Source organism: Rhinopithecus roxellana, chromosome 11 (genome assembly GCF_007565055.1).
Source record: "Rhinopithecus roxellana isolate Shanxi Qingling chromosome 11, ASM756505v1, whole genome shotgun sequence".
NCBI lineage: Eukaryota > Metazoa > Chordata > Mammalia > Primates > Cercopithecidae > Rhinopithecus > Rhinopithecus roxellana.
Window position 1 is genome coordinate 133,230,313 of NC_044559.1, and position 19,722 is coordinate 133,250,034.

The following is a 19,722-nucleotide window of genomic DNA, read 5'->3' on the forward strand; positions in this document are numbered from 1 at the left end:
TTGAGACCATTTTGGAAATTGTGTCGAAAGTAAATTATGCTGTTTCAGCAGGGGGCAAAGCCTCACTCTTCACTCTAAGTAGCCTAGCATTCAAAAGAATTCCTCTTTCAGGCTGGTGCAGTGGCTCACGCCTGTAATCCCAGCACTTTGGGAGGCCGAGGCAGGTGGATCACTTGAGGTCGGGAGTTCTAGACCAGCCTGGCCAACATGGTGAAACCCCGTCTCTACTAAAAATACAAAAATTAGCCGGGGGTGGTGGTGTGCTCCTGTAATCCCAGCTACTTGGGAGACTGAGGCACGAGAATCACTTAAACCCAGGAGGCGAAGGCTGCAATGAGCCAAGATCATGACACTGCACTCCAGCCTGGGCAATAGAACGAGACTCAGTCTCAAAAAAAAACCCCAAAAAGCAGAATTCATCTTTCAGAACCTTTCTATGGAAACAGGTTATGAGTTAGAATAAACGCAGGATGCCATAAAGCTTTCCAGAACAGCTAGTTTTTAAATTTGCCCTGAAGCCTACATTTGAGAGGAGACAAATAAGTTTACAAGAGAATCGCTTGACATCATATTCTGTGTAGCATGTTTCACTTAAAGCAAGCTTTTTTTTGGCTAGTTTGTCCCGTATGCTTTGACATGATTAGCAGATGAAGATTGAACAAGCTGAGAGCTCTTTCTAGGAAGATGGGCCGTGAGAGTCTGGTAAGGCCTAAGTGAGCATGTCCAAGGCTGCAGCCCAGCTTGCCTCAGCAGTGGCCCGAGCACAAGTGCATGGCCTCTGTGGTGTCAGCGCATGTACTTTAACAAGCACTCTCAGTCGCTCCACAAAAAGCCAGTACTCTGAAAGTAACTATACCAGGATAAAAAGACAGAGAAACCTCAAGCATTACAGGGTATACTTTGTTTGGTACAATGTATTTAACCTTAGTTGTAGGAGGTGATATTAACCATAATTTGCTAGAATAATGCATTCAGTCATTTAAATGATCTGGGCACATGCCTTCATGGAACTCACAGGACAGTAAGACTACAAGATCCTGATAAAGTTGAAGTTGTAAGCAGGTCTGTGTCACCTCTGTAATTGTGGAGAGAGGGAATGGGGATACTGCTTTAATACGTGTATGGGAGCATACTGACTTGGCTCTTACCAAATGTTTTCCTATTTCTATTAATTTGGACTGTATTCCTCCTGATACTGTGATGCCACTTCCTCTGTCACTGCCTCCTTTCCTTTTCTTTGCACTTTAAACATTGGCTTCCACCTGCACTCTACCCTTTTCTTGACCTTCTCCTCACTCCTCAGTTCTGCATGGGCAACTTCATTTCAGGTTCTTTGCAGCTAGCCACTTGTATGCCCATAAATCCCAGCTTAGACCTCTCTCTGCTGAGCTTTAGACCCATATTTCCAACTGTCTCCTGAACATCTTCATCTGCATAAGCTGAGACCCCTTGAATTTAGCAGATCCCACCCAAACTCATTTTATTTCTCAAACCTTTTACATCTATTTGCTCTCTTTCTTCATGCCATGCAAGCTACACAGTAGTCTAAGCCCGTCATGCTGTCATTCCTTTTCGCTCTCAACTCATGACAGCTAACTAATCATTAAGTTCTATAATTTCTGCCTTCTTCAGGTATCTCAAATGTGTTCCCTGCTCTCCATTACCACTGCCATCACCGCAGTTCACATTTTCAGCATTTACAAGAGCTTCTGATCTTCTCTGAAGCTGGCATTTATTTTCCAACTCATTCTTCACACAGTAGCTGGAGAAGTCCTTTATAATTGCTTGATTGTGTCACTCTCCTGCTTAAAACCTTCAGTGGCTTCATATTTTCTGCCATTGTTACATTCTCAAGTATCTACAGGAATTAGGCAAATAACATATATGAGTGAAGTGGGCCAAGTGTGACACAATAAGGAGAATAAGAGAGGACATTTCTGCTGAAGAGATTCATAATCAGAATTTTTAAAAAACATATGACAAACCAGCTGGGTGCTGTGGCTCACACCTATAATCCTAGTAGCACTTTGGGGGGCTGAGACAAGAGGATCATTTGAGGCCAGGAGTTTAAGACCAGCCTGGGCAATGGTGAGACCACATCTCCACAAAACATAGAAAAATTATCCAGGCTTGGTGGCACGCACCTGTAGTCCTAGCTATTCCAGAGGCTGAGGCAGGATTGCTTGAGCCCAGAAGTTTGAGGTTGCATTGAGCTATGACTGGGCCACTGCATTCTAGCCTAGGTAACAGAACAAGACCCTGTCCCAAAAACCAAAAACCCATGACAAACCTATCTGAGAGTTTAATGTTGCCTGTGGATCTTCCGTTTACTACAGTCAAGCCTAAACTCCTGAGCATAACACAGGCAGTGTTTCTGTGATATTGCTTATCTCCTTGAGATGATCAACTTGGAATGTTCAGCTTTTGCAGAGACTGACACAACCAGTGAGTCTTGTTTTGTTGCTTAGCTTTTAGGTCAAATCATGTCAGCATGAAGAGTCTGTGTTTTTCATTCTAAGTACCTCTATGTTCAAATTAGAGGCCGTGGAACATAAAGTTTGTAGGCTTTGAAGTCAGTGGTGACGTAGGTTCAATTCCCAGTTCTGCCAAAAAGGAGTTGTGTGATTTTTGAGCCAGCCATTTAACTGCTTTGAGCCCAAATATCCTCCTTTGTTTAAAAAATGAAGAAATGAACATTTTTAAGATCGAGAGTATGAAGTCAAATAATAAACATTTCTCCAATTATCTAGCTCAATGCCTGGCACATAGTAACTCCTCAGTAAAATTTAACATTCAGGTAGTACAAATTTGAGAAGTGATAATAAATATACAAAACTAATTCCCCCAGCTGCATCCTTCCCAGCAGTTGCAGGCTGGGCATGGTGGCTCACGCCTGTAATCCCAGGACTTTGAGAGGCCGAGGTGGGAGGATCACTTGCAGCCAGGAGTTCAAGACCAGCCTAGCTGACATGGTGAAACCCTGTCTGTATGTGGCCTAAAGGAAAGCAAACCTATTGGAAGTCACTGTCAAGTGGAGCACACAATTGGAAGCTGACACACACATGATTCTCCCAGGCAACTAAAAACCAGGATTTTCCAGCCTAGCTGCCTAGCTCTCTGAAAATGGAATTTGAACCCAGAAAGTGTTGCTGTTGACAAATTCATGAGCAGGATGGGAATATGGCCTCTCTAACAATTATGCATAATATACAAAGTTCATTTTACTTTTTACTCTGCATAAAATCTTTACTTTTTTCATGTAAATGATAGTAACTGAAATTTTAATTCAACAGTATAAGGACACGTAGAATTTTTATTTTGGTTTATTCTCGAGAGCTCTATACATTTGAAGCACCAAAGGAAGGAAGTAAACAACTTAGTTTTATTTACCAGAACATTTAGTATGGGAAGGGAAGAGGGCTATTGAATTTATGTTTTATTCCAATGCACAGAGTATATTAAAGATATTATGACTTATCTAGGAACACTAAAGAAGCCTTGAAGAGCTTTCATCATTAAGGGAAAGCTTTGTCAAGCTTTGCATTTTTTCTTTTTTTTTTTTTTTTTTTTTTTGAGACGGAGTCTTGCTCTGCCGCCCAGGCTGGAGTGCAGTGGCCGGCTCTCAGCTCACTGCAAGCTCCGCCTCCCGGGTTGACGCCATTCTCCTGTCTCAGCCTCCCGAGTAGCTGGGACTACAGGTGCCCGCCTCGTCGCCCGGCTGGTTTTTTGTATTTTTTAGTAGAGACGGGGTTTCACCGTATTAGCCAGGATGGTCTCGATCTCCTGACCTCGTGATCCGCCCGTCTCGGCCTCCCAAAGTGCTGGGATTACAGGCTTGAGCCACCGCGCCTGGCCAAGCTTTGCATTTTTTCATTTTGGTATTTAAACTTCAGCTTAATTTTACCATTTAAGTATACTTAGTAATTTGTGTATGCAGCTGGCATGATTGAAATAGGGGGCTGAGGCCAGACATGGTGGCTCACACCTGTAACCCCAGCACTTTGGGGAGGCCAGGGTGAGTGGATCACTTGAGGTCAGGAGTTCAAGACCAGCCTGGTCAACATGGTGAAACCCCATCTCTGTTAAAAATACAAAAATTAGACAGGCCTGGTTGCGCACGCCTATAATCCTAGCTACTCAGATGGCTGAGGCATGAGAATCACTTGAACCCTGGAGGCAGAGGTTGCAGTGAACCAAGTTGGCACTACTGCACTCCACCTTGGACAAGAGAATGAAACTGTGTCTCAAAAAAATAAAAAAGAAATAGGGGGCTGAGTACCTTACGGTACACTTTTCTGCCTTACCATAGAGCTGTAGTGATAATGAATAAACTAATAAAAGAAGCCAACTTGAAATTATCCATGTTGGCAGGGTGACATGCCCAGAACTACTGACTGTAATTACAATAAAGAGACTAGAAAGAACAAAGTAGAAAGCTGGTTTGTTGGGAGGGCAAGACTAAGAGGTAGTGTTTCAACTTCTTACTTTGCAGCAATATGTCTCACCCTAGACACACTTTCTTGTCCAGGTAAGTAATACCATATTCAAACAACAGAACAACATTAATATTATACAGCTAAGAAGATGGTGTCTCTGAAAGCAAAGCTAAACCATTTAAGACAAAGAACGTTGAAACAAAAAGATAGACAAGTGCCATCTTTCTGGTCATAGTAGTACTCTTTTTTGGTTTCAAGGAGTATTCCTAAAAGGGTGATCTCAATAAATGCAGTATCATTTTCCATTTATTGAGACTTTGACGCAGTCACTTTTACGGTGACTTTGATACTACATTTTAGTGCTTAGCCTTGTTTTTCTTTAAAAGGGATTTATTTTTGGTCAATGCCTTCTAAATATCTTTTTTCTCTCCTCTGCAGCTCCTCAGAGAAATTTTGAAATTGCCTTCAAGATGTTTGATTTGAATGGAGATGGAGAAGTAGATATGGAGGAGTTTGAACAGGCAAGTTGTCCTGGAGAGTTCCTTTAAATATATTAATACTTAAAATATATGTTCATGTGCCTTGGAGTTACCTTAGCCCTGGTCAGTATACTCAGAGGCTATTCCAATTTTTGAAGTACCTAAAATGTCATTTCTCTGATTCCCCAACATAAATTAGGTTATAATGCCTCTAGCTGGGAAGCTAAATTATGGCAATTCAACATTTACCAAAAAGCTGCTATGTGCTAGGCAGTTCCAGAATACAAGGACTACATATTTTCTTAAAGGATTTCTATAAGAGAAGGAAAAATGGTACCATACCTTTGACTATAGTAGGTGACAATTTCTTCTAACTCCCAGGAATAGATTACATTTCCATAGAACTTCTGCCATTGGGGAGCCATGGTACTTCTCCAGATACAGTTGTTATGATTGCCAGACGTGGTTTCAAAACAGAAAAACTGTATGTATAGGAAAAAGCATTTTTTGTATTCTCAAAATGAGGAAAAGGGCAAATATTCCAGGAAGTGGGAGGAAGTATCAGGTACATTATGTAAGGTAAGAAACTGGGCTGGGCATGATCACTTGTGCTTATAATCCCAGCACTTTGGAAGGTGGAGGTGTGGAGGGACCACTTGAGGCTAGTTTGAAACCAACCTGGGCAACATAGTGAGACCCTGTCTCTACAGGGGAAAAAAAAAATTAGCTGGGATTGGTGGTATGTGCGTGTAGTCCTAGCTACTCTGGAGGCTGTGGTGGAAGGATCACCTGAGCGCAGGAATTTGAAGTTGCAGTGAGCTATGATCATGCCATTGCACCCCAGCCTGTATGACAGAGCAAGACCCTCTTTTTTTTTTTTTTTTTTTTTTTGAGATGGAGTCTTGCTCTGTCACCTAGGCTGGAGTGCAGTGGCGCAATCTCAGCTCACTGCAATCTCCACCTCCCAGGTTCAAGTGATTCTCCTGCCTCAGCCTCCTGAGTAGCTGGGATCATAGGCACTCCCACCACACCCAGCTACTTTTTGTGGTTTTAGTAGAGATGGGGTTTCACCATGTTGGCCAGGCTGGTCTCAAACTCCTGACCTCAGGTGATCCACCCACCTCTGCCTCCCAAAGTGCTGGGATTGTAGGCATGAGCCATTGCGCCTGGCCGTGAGAGAGTTTTTGAGTCTCAAAAACAAATGTTCATCCTTTCCCGAACAGAGATTTTCTAAGAGGATCCCAATTGTAAAGTTGTCAGGCTGCCTGTGTTAGAACCCTAATTCTGCTACTTGCCAGCCACTTGACCTTGAGCAAGTTATTTAATTACATGTGCTTCAATCTCATTTGTAAAACAAGGATAATAATAGGACCTGTAAGATTATTGTAGGCTGGGTGCAGTGGCTCACGCCTGCAATCCCAGGACTTTGGGAGGCCAAGGTGGGAGGATGACTTGAGGTCAGGAGTTCAAGACCAGCCTGGCCAACATGGTAAAACCCCGTCTCTATTAAAATACAAAAAAATTAGCCAAGCATGATGGTGTGCACCTGTAGTCCCAGCTACTCAGGAAGCTGAGACACGAGAATTGCTTGAACCTGGGAGGTAGAGGTTGCAGTGAGCTGATTTCATACCACTGCACTCCAGCCTGGGTGACAGAGACTCTGTCTCAAAAAAAAAAAAAAAAAAATTGTTGTAAGCATTAAAAGAGATAATTATAATACAGAGTAGGCAAATAGTAAACAATAGGTATGATTCTTACTTTTCTATGTTTATGTTTTTTCACTTCCTAATATTTTTCTGGATGTGGGTTTGATTCTGTATTAGGTTCAGAGCATCATTCGCTCCCAAACCAGTATGGGTATGCGCCACAGAGATCGTCCGACTACTGGCAACACCCTCAAGTCTGGCTTGTGTTCAGCCCTCACAACCTACTTTTTTGGAGCTGATCTGAAGGGAAAGCTGACAATCAAAAACTTCCTCGAATTTCAGCGTAAACTTCAGCATGATGTTCTGAAACTCGAGGTAGGTCTTCCTTAGACTTAGCAGATCCGTCACATGTGGAGCTGATGGGCAGGAGGGCCTATGCTATAGACATTCTTTCCATTTCCCTCCAGCTGTGAGAACTGATTGGTTTGGAGCTTATCAGTGATTTATAAACCGACAGCAGATAGGAAACAACATGTTCTGTGAAAATGTCATGAAGTGAAGTGTTGCTTCAAAACACTTGGTTTTCAATCGGAAACCAAAAACCTCTAAATTGAAAATCTTAGCTGTCTTTGTATGCTCAGTTTGTGGAGAAAGAAACTCAGGGGTCACAGCAGTTCTCAATCTGAGCATATATTCCTGCCTTCTTGTTTATCGCGTGGAAGACACCAGAAGATGGAGATGAAGAAGGATGGATAATTGCAAAGGTAGTAAGAGCTGGAAACACAAAATGTCAGGATAAAAATATGTGTGCTTAATATAAAATATATGTGCTTAACCAGGCACAGTGGCACAAACCTGTAGTCCCAACTACCTGGGAGGCTAAGGTAGGAGAATCGCTTGAGCCCGGGAGTTTGAGAGCAGCCTGGACAACACAGTGAGATCCTGTCTCTTTAATTGTTTAAGGCAATGTTGCTGAGAGTTGCAAAGGTATCTATCTTACTGTGTTTGGGGATTTACAAGTTTACTTCTCCATTTAAAGTTTAGACCATCTTGCTATTCTGGATATTTATTCCATTCAAAACATTCATCAAATGCCTTCTATATGTATTTTTTTGGTCTGGAGACAAAAAATCTAGTCTCTAATTTCTTGACATTTTAAAAAATTCCCTTACACTGGTGTTTCCCAACCTCTTTTTCTTCTTCTTTCTTTTTTCTTTTTCTTTTTTTTTTTTTTTTTTTTTTTTTTTTTTTTTTGAGGCAGTCTTGCTTTCTCAGCCAGGGTGGAGTGAAGTGGCATGATATGATCTTGGCTCACTGCAACCTCCACATCCCAGGTTCAAGCAATTCTCCTGCCTCAGCCTCCCAAGTAGCTGGAATTACAGGCATGTGCCACCACACCCAGCTAATTTTGTATTTTTAGTAGAGATGCAGTTTCACCATGTTGGCCAGACTGGTCTTGAACTCCTGACCTCATGTGATCCTCCTGCCTTGGCCTCCCATAGTGCTGGGATTACAAGTGTGAGCCACCACACCCAGCCTCTCTTTTTCTTTTAACACACGCCCTACCTTAATATTATTTGGAATTTCGAAACATTAAATACTGTAACTAAAACAGGTGAAAATATTGGAGAAAGGTGCTATGTTGCTTTTAAACTATGTATGTTACTTCTGTATCTGCTTTCCAGTGTTTCCCCAAGGTTCTTATATATGATTTCAGCTTTTCCACCCACTTGTCTCAGTTGTGTTGTTTCGTTCAATGTCGTTTTGTTGTAACATCGGTGAGCGGGAACAAATCGATTTCCCCCTAGAGCCTCTGTCTGTGCGGAGTTCCCTGTCTGCTTGAGTTTCCCTGAGTACTCCAGTTTCCTCTCATATCCCAAAGATGTACGTGTTCAGTGCACTGGCGTGTCTAAATGGTCCCAGTCTAAGTGAGTGGGTGTGTGCCCTTAGATGGAACGGTATCTTGTCTGGGGTGGGTTCCTGCTTTGCACCCAGAGCAGCCAGGATAGTCTCTGATCATCCTCCATCCTGAACTGGAATAAGCATGTTAGAAAATGAAAGAATGCAAATTATTGTGAAATAAAAACTCATAAAGTAGATGATAAACAACGCAGTTCAAAAGCTCTCAGTGAGCCTGCCATATTTACTGGTTATTGTTTATGTTTGAACTTCATGGTAGGAGGAAGTACTTATTACAATTTTCACTTTGCAAACATTTATTTCTTGATTTAACCCACCACCACTATGACCACTGACATCTAATAATTCACTGAAAACTGGGTGAATGACTATCTTACTTGTTTTTATCAATCTTTCTTAGATCTATATATAGCTCACATTTATTTCAGTGTTTACTACTAGAAGTGTTTTGGGTCTTTATTTAGAATTTTGGTGATGCTTTTGTTTTTGTTTTGAGATGGAGTCTTGCTCTCTCTCCCAAGCTGGAGTGCAGTGGCACAATCTCTGCATACTGCAGCCTCCACCTCCCGGGTTCAAGCGATTCTCCTGCCTCAGCCTCCTGAGTAGCTGGGATCACAGGCGTGCCCCACCATGCCCAGCTAATTTTTGTATTTTTAGTACAGTTGGGGCTTTACCATGTTGGCCAGGCTGGTCTTGAACTCTCAGCCTCAGATGATCTGCCCACCTCGGCCTCCCAAAGTGCTGGGATTACAGGTGTGAGCCACCACTCCCAGCCATGGTGATGTTTTTGTGACCAGAAATATGCCACAGGAAATTAACTCTCATCTTTATCAATTAGCCTGTGGTAAAATTGATTTTGTTATGCATTGTTTCACTTAAAGTCTCAGTTTCCTAGAACCTGGTGAAGACTTTAGTATAGTAAAAGGTCAGTAAATGTTTGCCATGTTGAAAAGCTTTTCAGCTTCCCTATTCCTTTTTTTCTTTTTTGTTTTTCTTAAGTAAATATTGTATAGGATTTTCTTTTATTCAGTACCTTTACATGAACCAAACACAGCTTCCCTATTCTAACTTCCTTCGCACAGCTGGATAGATAGCTTTCTCTGTCTAGTGAAAAGCTCAAGAATAAGTAAGTATCAGGAAAGGTTAAGTGCTTAGACTTCAAAGGGTTTTTTCTTCATTGCATGCAGAGGAATGTGACACATCAGCCTAGAAAATCACTTGAAAAGATTTCAACAATAATAGAAGCAAAAGACATTATCTGGTCAGCTCTCAGTAAACCAGAAAATTAGTCATAAATTAATCGTAATACCTCAGTTTCTAAATATTCTAGTTAGTGAAGTTTTCCTTTTGTCTAGTTGTACATAGAGGGCTCTATCTTCAGAATAACCACAGTACTGTTGTTTTTTCCAGCTACCTTGCCACAGTAAACTATAGCAGATCATGGAGTTCAAAACATAACTTCACAGAATGAAGAAAATGTGTGTCCAATAGCATTTAAGTGTTATGCTTCCAGAGCTTTATTTGGAAATGGTAATATTACTATTTTTACCCTAGGGAAAACAGATACTTCTGAGGCAGTGAATTTTATTTTGTTCACTGATTTATATTGGGTATTTTTATATATAAAATATACTAGATATGTTACTATATATATATACACACACACACGCAAAGGCATAGTGCTTACCTTTGTGAAGTTTGCATTCTTATGAAAATATTCCAATATACTCCTCAGAGTATAGAAGAAAGAAGTAGACCTCATCTAACAATGTTTGTATAAGGGTTAGTATGTACTAGGGTTCAAGTCATATGCCTTGCCTCCCTAGTATGCATATATACCCAGACTGGTCTTCATTGGGAGTATTTGTAACATAATCTGGGAATGTAAGTGATTTACCTTATTAATTATATAATTACAATTAAACAGAGTGTAGGGCCAAAAAATGTAGTTAAAGAAGCACAAGCTAGGGTAATACTTTTAGCAAAAACAAAAACAAAAAAAGAAAAAAAATAAATAAATAAAAACAAACAAAAAAGCTTTTAGCAAAAACAATTACAGGGTCAACCAGAGGGCTGAGCAGGTGCCAGCCTGACCACAATCTAAACCATCACTTATTCCTAGAAACACAAATGAGGGCCAGGCACGGTGGCTCAAGCCTGTAATCCCAGCACTTTGGGAGGCCGAGACGGGTGGATCACGAGGTCGGGAGATTGAGACCATCCTGGCTAACACGGTGAAACCCCGTCTCTACTAAAAAATACAAAAAACTAGCCGGGCGAGGTGGCTGAGGCAGGAGAATGGCGTAAATCCGGGAGGCGGAGCTTGCAGTGAGCTGAGATCCGGCCACTGCACTCCAGCCTGGGTGACAGAGCAAGACTCCGTCTCAAAAAAAAAAAAAAAGAAACACAATTGAGAGCCTAGAGAAACAGAGCATAGGACTTTTGTCTTGCATACTGAGATGCTATAGAGTTGAAAGCCCACTAACATATTGCATAGAAGGCCGGGCACGACTGGCTCATGCCTGTAATCCCAGCACTTTGGGAGGCCAAGGTGGGTGGATCACTAGGTCAGGAGATTGAGACCATCCTGGCCAACATGGTGAAACCCCGTCTCTACTAATAATACAAAAAACTAGCCAGGCATGGTGGCGCCTGCCTGTAGTCCCAGCTACTCAGGAGGATGAGGCAGGGGAATCGTGAACCAACGAGGTGGAGGTTGCAGTAAACCAAGATTGTGCCACTGCACTCCAGCCTGACGACAGAGCGAGATTCCGTCTCAAAAAAAAACCGTATTGCGTAGAATGTCCATGAGGGAAAATATTATAAAGCAGATTAGGGGTTTCATACATATGTTCCTACACATGGCCTACACCCAAATGCAGAAGAAAAGAGATGTAAAAGGCAGTCATATCTAAGATACTCTAGAAGGCTCTCTTTTGTTTGACATTGATGTGGGACTATTTGTAGACTTTGGGCCAAGATGTGCCAAGACTGTTCTGTTTGCCAGTCAGCAGTTCCTCATGTGAGGAGACCAATAGACTCTTGTGAAAGAATGCCGCCTAACATGTAGTAAGTGTTCTGTAAGTGACTAGTAATACTGAATCCATTCTTTCCATATCATGGCATAAATCTAGTGCTATGATTTCATTATACACCACCCCCAACCAAAGTTCATGTATTGGAAATTTAATTGCTGTTATATCACTGTTAAGAGGCAGGGCCTTTAAGAGGTGATTAGGTCATGAGGGCTGTGCTATCATAAATGCATTAATGTCATTATCATGAAAGTGGCTATTACTGTGGTAGTGGGCTCCTGGTAAAAGGATAAGTTTGGCCCCCATTTACCCTCTGTCTTACATGCTTGCTTGCCCTTCCACCATGAAAGGACCCCTGCCAGATATTGGTGCCATGCTCTTGGACTTCTCAGCCTGCAAAACCAAGAGCCAAATAAACTTATTCTTTATCAATTATCCAATCTATGGTATTCTTTTATACCAGCAGAAAATGGACCAAGACGTCCAGTAGAATAAGTACCTTCTTATTGATGACCTCCTTATGTAAAATTTCATCAGTCAGTACTGTGTCTTCCCAACTACATTTGTACTTCTTTGAGGAAGCGTGACTAGCAGCAAGAGTATAGGCTTTAGTGCTGTGAGGCCTTGGTTAAAATTGTGGTTCCACCACTTACTGGCTATGTGACGTTTGATGGGTTTATTTATTCTTTCAGAGCCTGGCTCCTCATTTGTAAAACAGGGCAATGGTTAAGTGAGATGATGTTTGTAATGGGCTGAATTGTATCCCCTCAAAATTCCAAAATTCCTATGTTGGTGTCCCAACTCCCAGTATCTCAGAATATGACTTTACTTGGAGATAAGGTCTTTAAAGAGGTGATTGCATTAAATGAGGGGTACGAGTGGGCCCTAATCCAACCTGATTGGTGTCCTTATAAGAAGAAGAAATTTGGGCACAACAAAAAGACCCAAGAGACAATCACGTGAAGAGGCAGGCAGAGGGCAGTCATCTGTATGCTAAGGACAGAAGCCTCAGAGGAAACCAACCCTGCTGGCCCCTTGAACTTACACTCGTATAGCCTCCAGAACCTATGAGAAAAAGTCCCAGTCTGTAGTATTTTGCTATGGGAGCCTTAGCAAAGTAATAAAATATTTCATACCTAACACCACCTGGCATGCACTGTGCCTTTAATAAGTGTGTTCACCTTCCCATTGATACCCACCGCCACCTAGCACGGTGGCAGGCATCTAAATAGGTCATCTCACGTGGGTGATGGAAAGGCCTTACTTTCATTTTGAAATTGCTTTCTGATAAAACATCTGGAAAATGGTAGCAATTTTTGTTTCTATGAAACACTTTTAATTTTACTTTTCTAAGGTTAGGTAATTTCTCCACTCATTGAGTATGAAATATAATCTCATCATCACAGCCAAGAGGAAAACAGAAATGAGTCATAGTATCTTAGTAACTTTTGTATGGGTTTTATAATTCCACCATTCTTTCTATCCATCTCTCACTAGTTTCATTTCATTGCTTACCTACTTTAAAACTTCAGATCCAGGAGATTTATTGTTCCATTTAGTTATTTCTGTCTTTTTCTCATCACAGTAGCTTTGAAAGTGAAGAGAGTGCTATTTATCTGTCAAACTTAATTTCCAGAGGGGTCAGAGAAAAGGGATAAGTTCATGATCATTTATTGAGTACCTACTATGAGCCAGGCACTTTATATGCCTTCTTTATTTTAATTCTCAACAACCCTGTCAGGTTTAGTGATATTTTACCCATGTTCTGGATGTAGAAACTGAAACACAAAGAGGTAAAAGTCACAGGACTATTATATGGGAGAACTAGGATTCCAACTCGGGTCTACTTCACACTGTCTTTCAGACTGAACTATTTCTACTATTTCTGTTCTTTGTCTGATTAAGTTATTACTTTTAGTCTGAAATGGCATTTCTGTGCCTGATTTATTTGAGACTCTAAAGAAAAATAAAATTTTCTGAATTTTAGAGACAGAAAAAGACCACATTTCTGGAATATGTACAGTCTACCTTCTTCAGAATCATCTTTTACCAGTTTCTTTGTCACTCAAATCTTATGACTGTGAAGAAATACACTGTTCTTTTGTACTTGCAAGATACTGCCTAAACTAGCCATTTAATTATATTTAATCACAAGAATTATTAGCTGCTGGATTTTATAGCTATTTTCATGCTTTTTAAATTTGGGTCTCTTTTTTTTTTCTCATTCTACCCTTTTTTCTTTATTTGGGAACTCAAAAAACAGGCTTAAAAGAATGACAAGATTATAGAGTTGGTTTTTAAAATTCTCTTTTAAGGTTATTAAAAATTTCATCTAAGGCTACTGAGAACTATTGAGTTCCTTGGAGATAGGTGCCAAATCCAATTCCAGTTAATATATTCATTGATTTCTTAATGACTGTAGCAGGTAGGATGTCAGTCAAAACTGAAAGGTATTAGAAAATTATTTGAAAGATTATGGTTAATTTTAATTTGAGAGGGATAAGGGGGGAAAGGAGCTGTCATGTCAAAAAAAGCAAAAACTAATTTGTAGAAGAAAGAAGCAGCCAACTCCAGAATATAAGACAAGGACACTGAAAAGTTATCATCTAATAGAATTCCAGTCTGTAGCATGATCTTCTTTATAAGTTGGGATTCACGTGCTTATCAAAAAAAACCAATAAAATTGTTACATTTTGGCTGGGCACGCTGGCTCACGCCTGTAATCCCACCACTTTGAGAGGCCAAGGCAGGCAGATCACCTGAGGTCAGGAGTTCGAGACCAGCCTAGTCAACATGGCAAAACACTGTCTCTGCTAAAAATACAAAATTAGCCGGACGTGGAGGCACATGCCTGTAATTCCAGCTACTGGGGAGGCTGAGGCAGGAGAATCGCTTGAACCCAGGAGGCAGAGGTTGCAGTGAGCTGAGATCATGCCATTGCACTCCAGTCTCATGCTATTACACTCCAGGGTAACAAGAGCGAAACTCCATCTCAAAAAAAAAAAAAAAAAATTGTTACATTTTAAGAAGCCTGAGTGTCAATTATCTAAAGGTAAATTAGGTATGATTCAGAGGATAACAGTAACTGAATTCTATTTCAGTCACTGATTATATTTCAGTCTTCAAGAAAAAAATATTGAGGTTAACTGGATTTGTTCAATCAGAAAGAAAAAGAGAGATATAAAGAACTATGATAATTATTCTCATCTGTCAGTAAGAATAGAGACAAGGCCAGGTGCAGTGGCTCACATCTGTAATCTCAGCACTTTGGGAGGCTGAGGCAGGTGGATCACCTGAGGTCAGGAGTTCGAAACCAGCCTGGCCAACATGGCGAAACCCCATCTCTAATAAAAATACAGAAAATTAGGCCGAGCACAGCGGCTCATGCCTGTAATCCCAGCACTTTGGGAGGCCGAGTGGGTGGATCACCTGCTGTCAGGAGTACAAGACTAGCCTGGCCAACATGGTGAAACCCCATCTCTACTAAAAATGCAGAAATCAGCCAGGTGTGGTGGCATGTCCCTGTAATCCCAGCTACTTGGGAGGCTGAGGCATGAGAACTGCTTGAGTCCGGGAGGTGGAGGTTGCAGTGAGCCAAGATCGCACCACTGCACTCCAGTCTCGGCAACAGAGCGCAACTCTGTCTGAAAAAAACCTAAAAAACAAAACAAAACAAAAAACAGAAAATTAGTCAGGCATGGTGGCATACACCTATAATCCCAGCTACTCGGGAGGCTGAGGCACAAGAATCACCTGAACCCAGAAGGCGGAGGTTGGAGTGAGCCACGATCACACTGTTGCACTCCAGCCTGGGTGACAGAGTGAGACTTCATCTAAAAAACAAAACAAATAAAAAATATTAGAGACAAAAAAAAAAAAAAGAAGGTATTAAGTTAAATATCAAGGAGTTTTAAAAAAATAATAATAAACTAAATAATTAAAAGTACCTAAAGAGATTCTAGAGTCACCCACCCTTTAAATCATCAAGTTGACATCTTTCTACCCATCTTTTTAAAGTGCTGAGGTAGAATTAAATCTGTCTGATGCAACAAAGAACCATATCAAGGGACATGCCTCAGCTCCTTTCCTGGCCAAAATATTACAGAAAAGGAGACCAGAAGGCAAGAAGGCTTTCAAACACTTGCTGGAACTAGACCACTCGTTGGCAAAGTAGGTTTCTTTTTGCACTGATAGCCCAGTTTTGTTTATTTTGTTTTCTGGGGAAGTGTAAACTAAATGATGAGACCTGACTCTTGATCTAATTAAATCCAAGAAACAAAATGAGATATTTTCCTTTAGTTTTGTACTTCCACTTTGCCTCTACAAAGCAGAATGTGAATAGTTTCTTAGAGGTTTTCAGTTTGACTTTTCCAAAAATTGGAAGAGTTTGTAAAGAGTACAATAGTCCTCCCTTATCTGCAATTTCTCTTTCTGAGGTTTCAGTTACCTGCAGTCAACTGTAGTTCAAAAATATTAAATGGAAAATTCCAGAAATAAACAGTTCATGAGTTTCAGATTGCATGCCTTTCTGAGTAGCGTGATAAAATCTCCTGAGGTCCCACTTGCTCCACGGGGACATGAATGATCTCTTTGTCAGCATATAGAGGCTGTCTGCACTGCCCACTCCGTAGTCACTTAGTAGTCATCTCTATTACCACATTGACTGCTGGAGTGCTTGTGTTTAAGTAACCTTTATTTTATTTACTAATGGCCCCAAAGCACAAGAGTAGTGATGCTGGCAATGTAGATGTGCCAAAGAGAAGCTGTAAAGTACTTCCTAAAAGGTTGAAAGTTCTCAATATAAAGGAAAGGAAAAAATTGTATGCTGTGGTTGCCAAGATCTATGGTGAGAACAAATCTCCTAGCTGGGAAATTAGGAAGAAGGAAAAAAATTATGCTAATTTTGCTGATGTATCTCGTTATAGCCACCATGTGTGATAAGTGCTTAGTTAAGATGGAATAGGCTTTAAATGTGTGAGTGAAAGACCTGAACAAAGGCCAGGCGTGGTGGCTCACGTCTGTAATCCCAGTACTTTAGGAGGCTGAAGCAGGAGGATCACCTGGGGTCAGGAGTTTGAGACCAGCCTGGCCAACGTGATGAAACCCTGTTTCTACTAAGAAGACAAAAATTAGCCAGGTGTGGTGGCGGGTGCCTGTAATCCCAGCTACTAGGGAGGCTGAAGCAGGAGAATCACTTGAACCCAGGAGGCGGAGGTTGCAGTGAGCCAAGATCGTGCCACTGCACTCCAGCCTGGGTGACAGAGTGAGACTCCGTTTCAAAAAAAAAGAAAGACCTGAATAGAAACATGTTCCATGTGATGGCAAATAGGTTCAGTACTATTCTTGGTTACAGGCATCCACTGAGTATCTCAGAATGCATCTCCCAGGGATAAGAATGACTGCCATATGGCCAGGCACGGTGGCTCACGCCTGTAATCCCAGCGCTTTGGGAGGCCAAGACGGGCGGATCACGAGGTCAGGAGATCGAGACCACCCTGGCTAACACGGTGAAACCCATCTCTACTAAAAATACAAAAAAATTAGCCGGGCGAGGTGGCGAGCGCCTGTAGTCCCAGCTACTCGGGAGGCTGAGGCAGGACAATGGCGTGAACCCGGGAGGCAGAGCTTGCAGTGAGCCAGATCGTGCCACCGCACTCCAGCTTGGGCGTCTGAGCAAGACTCCATCTCAAAAAAAAAAAAGAATGACTGCCATACTTGTTTCTTTTGGATATTTATAACTTCAATGAGCCAAGTATATGTTTAAAGGTTTTTTAAAAAACACACACACACACAAAAAACTATGGGCTGGGCATGGTGGCTCATGCCTATAATCCCAGCACTTTTGGAGGCCAAGGTAGGAGGATCACTTGAGGCCAGGAGTTCAAGCCTGGCCAACATGGCAAAACCCTGTCTTTACTAAAAATACAAAAAAATTAGCCAGGCATAGTGGTGCAAGCCTGTAATCCCAGCTACTTAGGAGGCTGAGGCCTGAGAATCATTTGAACCCAGGAGGTAGAGGGTGCAGTGAGCCAAGATCACACCACTGCACTCCAGCCTGGGTGACAGAGCAAGACTCCATCTCAAAAAGCATTTTTTTTCCTCAGGAGTTGTTGTTGTTGTTGTTGTTGTTGTTGTTGTTGTTGTTTTTTTTTTTTTTTTTTGAGACTGAGTCTCGCTCTGTCGCCCAGGCTGGAGTGCAGTGGCCAGATCTCAGCTTACTGCAAGCTCCGCCTCCCAGGTTTACGCCATTCTCGTGCCTCAACCTCCCGAGTAGCTGGGACCACAGGCGCCCACCACCTTGCCTGGCTAGCTTTTTGTATTTTTTTAGTAGAGATGGGGTTTCACCGTATTAGCCAGGATGGTCTCGATCTCCTGACCTCGTGATCTGCCCGTCTCGGCCTGCCAAAGTGCTGAGATTATAGGCATGAGCCACCGTGCCCGGCCCCTCAGGAGTTTTTATGTCAGTCACCCATGTCTTGATGTCAACATTCTTTGAAACTAATTCAATTTTCTCTCTCTCTATATATATATACACATCATGGGGTAGGTCCAGTATCTTGCCCTGATGAGATCAGGTTAGCTCTCAGGGTGAGCTAGTTTAACGAGAAAATGTATAAAATCCAAAGCCAAACTCTCATTTAATTTCTTGCAATTCCCTTTATTCTCTCCATCTCAAGTTTGCTCTGTTTTGTGGCTTATAGGTTTTCTGGCTGTAAAGTCAAACTGAAAATGCTATATAGTTATGTATCACTTAATGATGAATTCTGAGAAATGCATTGTTAGATGATCTCGTCATTGTGCAAACATCATAGTGTGCATTTACACAAACCTGGGTGGTATAGCCTACTATACAGATAGGCTATATGGTATAGCCTATTGCTCCTACGCTACAAACCTATACAGCATGTTACTGTACTGAAATAATTACTGTATTTTGCTAGTACAGTATTTGTAGAAAAACATAAAACATTTAGTCAACATGTACTGCCTTTTCCTTGTAAAAATCTGGTGAGGAAATGCTACAGCAAGCATTATTTAACCTAATGTGTATACATATGTGTGTATGTATACGTGTGTGTACGTGCTCACGCACATGTGTATAACAATTCTTTTTTTTTTTTTCTTTTGAGCCAGAGTCTCGCTCTGTCACCCCTGCTAGAGTGCAGTGGTGCAATCTCGGCTCACTGCAACCTCTGCCTCTTGGGTTCAAGTGATTCTCCTGCCTCAGCCTCCTGAGTAGCTGGGATTACAGGCATGTGCCACCACACCTGGCTAATTTGTGTATTTTCAGTAGAGACGAGGTTTCACCATGTTGGCCAGGCTAGTCTTGAACTCCTGACCTCAGATGGTCCACCCGCGTTGGCCTCCCAAAGTGCTGGGATAACAGGCATGAGCCACTGTGCCCGGCCAACAATTCTTTACAAAACAAGGCAATTGTAAAACAATGGTAAGTATTTGTGTAAGTAAACATATCTAAGCATAGAAAAAGCAGAGTAAAAATATGGTATAAAACATTTTAAAAAATGGTACATCTGTAAAGGCACTTACCATGAATGAGGCTTGCAGGACTTGGAAATTGGTTTGGTTGGGTCAGTGAATGAATGATGATGCGTATGAAGGTCTAAGATATTGCTGTACCTTACTGCAGACTTTATATACACTGTACACTTAAGAGTATACTAAATTTATAAAACAAAGTAACTGCTTTACAACCTCACAACATCAGTAGGTGATAGGAATTTTTCAGTTCCATGATAATCTTATGGGAACGTCATTATATATGCAGTCTGTCATTGACTGAAATGTCCTTATGCAGCACATGACTGTATATGGTAGAATCTCCATGGTTATGTGAATCTCCTTTGTAAATGCAACCTTGATAATATCTTGATAATTGTTCCTTAAAAGTGTGCCAGAAAGTGCTTTTTTGTTTCATGCTTTTTGGAGAATGGAGGAAAAGTTTTAAGAGTGACACTTTGTAGCTTAAATATATCATGTGGTCAAAAATTTTTGAAGGCATTATCACTTCTGAATCTGACCTTTCAGATGGATCATTAAAAGTGCGGCTGCGCGCAGTGGCTTACGCCCGTAATCCCAGCACTTTGGGAGGCCGAGGCAGGCAGATCACCTGAGGTTGGGAGTTCGAGACCAGCCTAACCAACATGGAGAAACCCCATCTTTACTAAAAATACAAAATTAGCCGGGC

The 19,722-nt window shown here is 41.5% G+C and overlaps 1 protein-coding gene across 4 annotated transcripts in view; it reads left to right on the plus strand.

Annotated features, from left to right (window-relative positions):
- The window catches only part of MICU1 (mitochondrial calcium uptake 1), a 265,058-nt gene that overhangs the window by 155,037 nt on the left and 90,299 nt on the right, over positions 1–19,722 (plus strand). For all 4 annotated transcript variants that reach the window (XM_010373066.2, XM_010373068.2, XM_030940185.1 and 1 more), the window contains 2 exons: positions 4,875–4,957; positions 6,739–6,936. In XM_010373066.2, the coding sequence (XP_010371368.1) occupies positions 4,875–4,957; positions 6,739–6,936 (281 nt within the window). The remainder of the gene's footprint in view (positions 1–4,874; positions 4,958–6,738; positions 6,937–19,722) is intronic.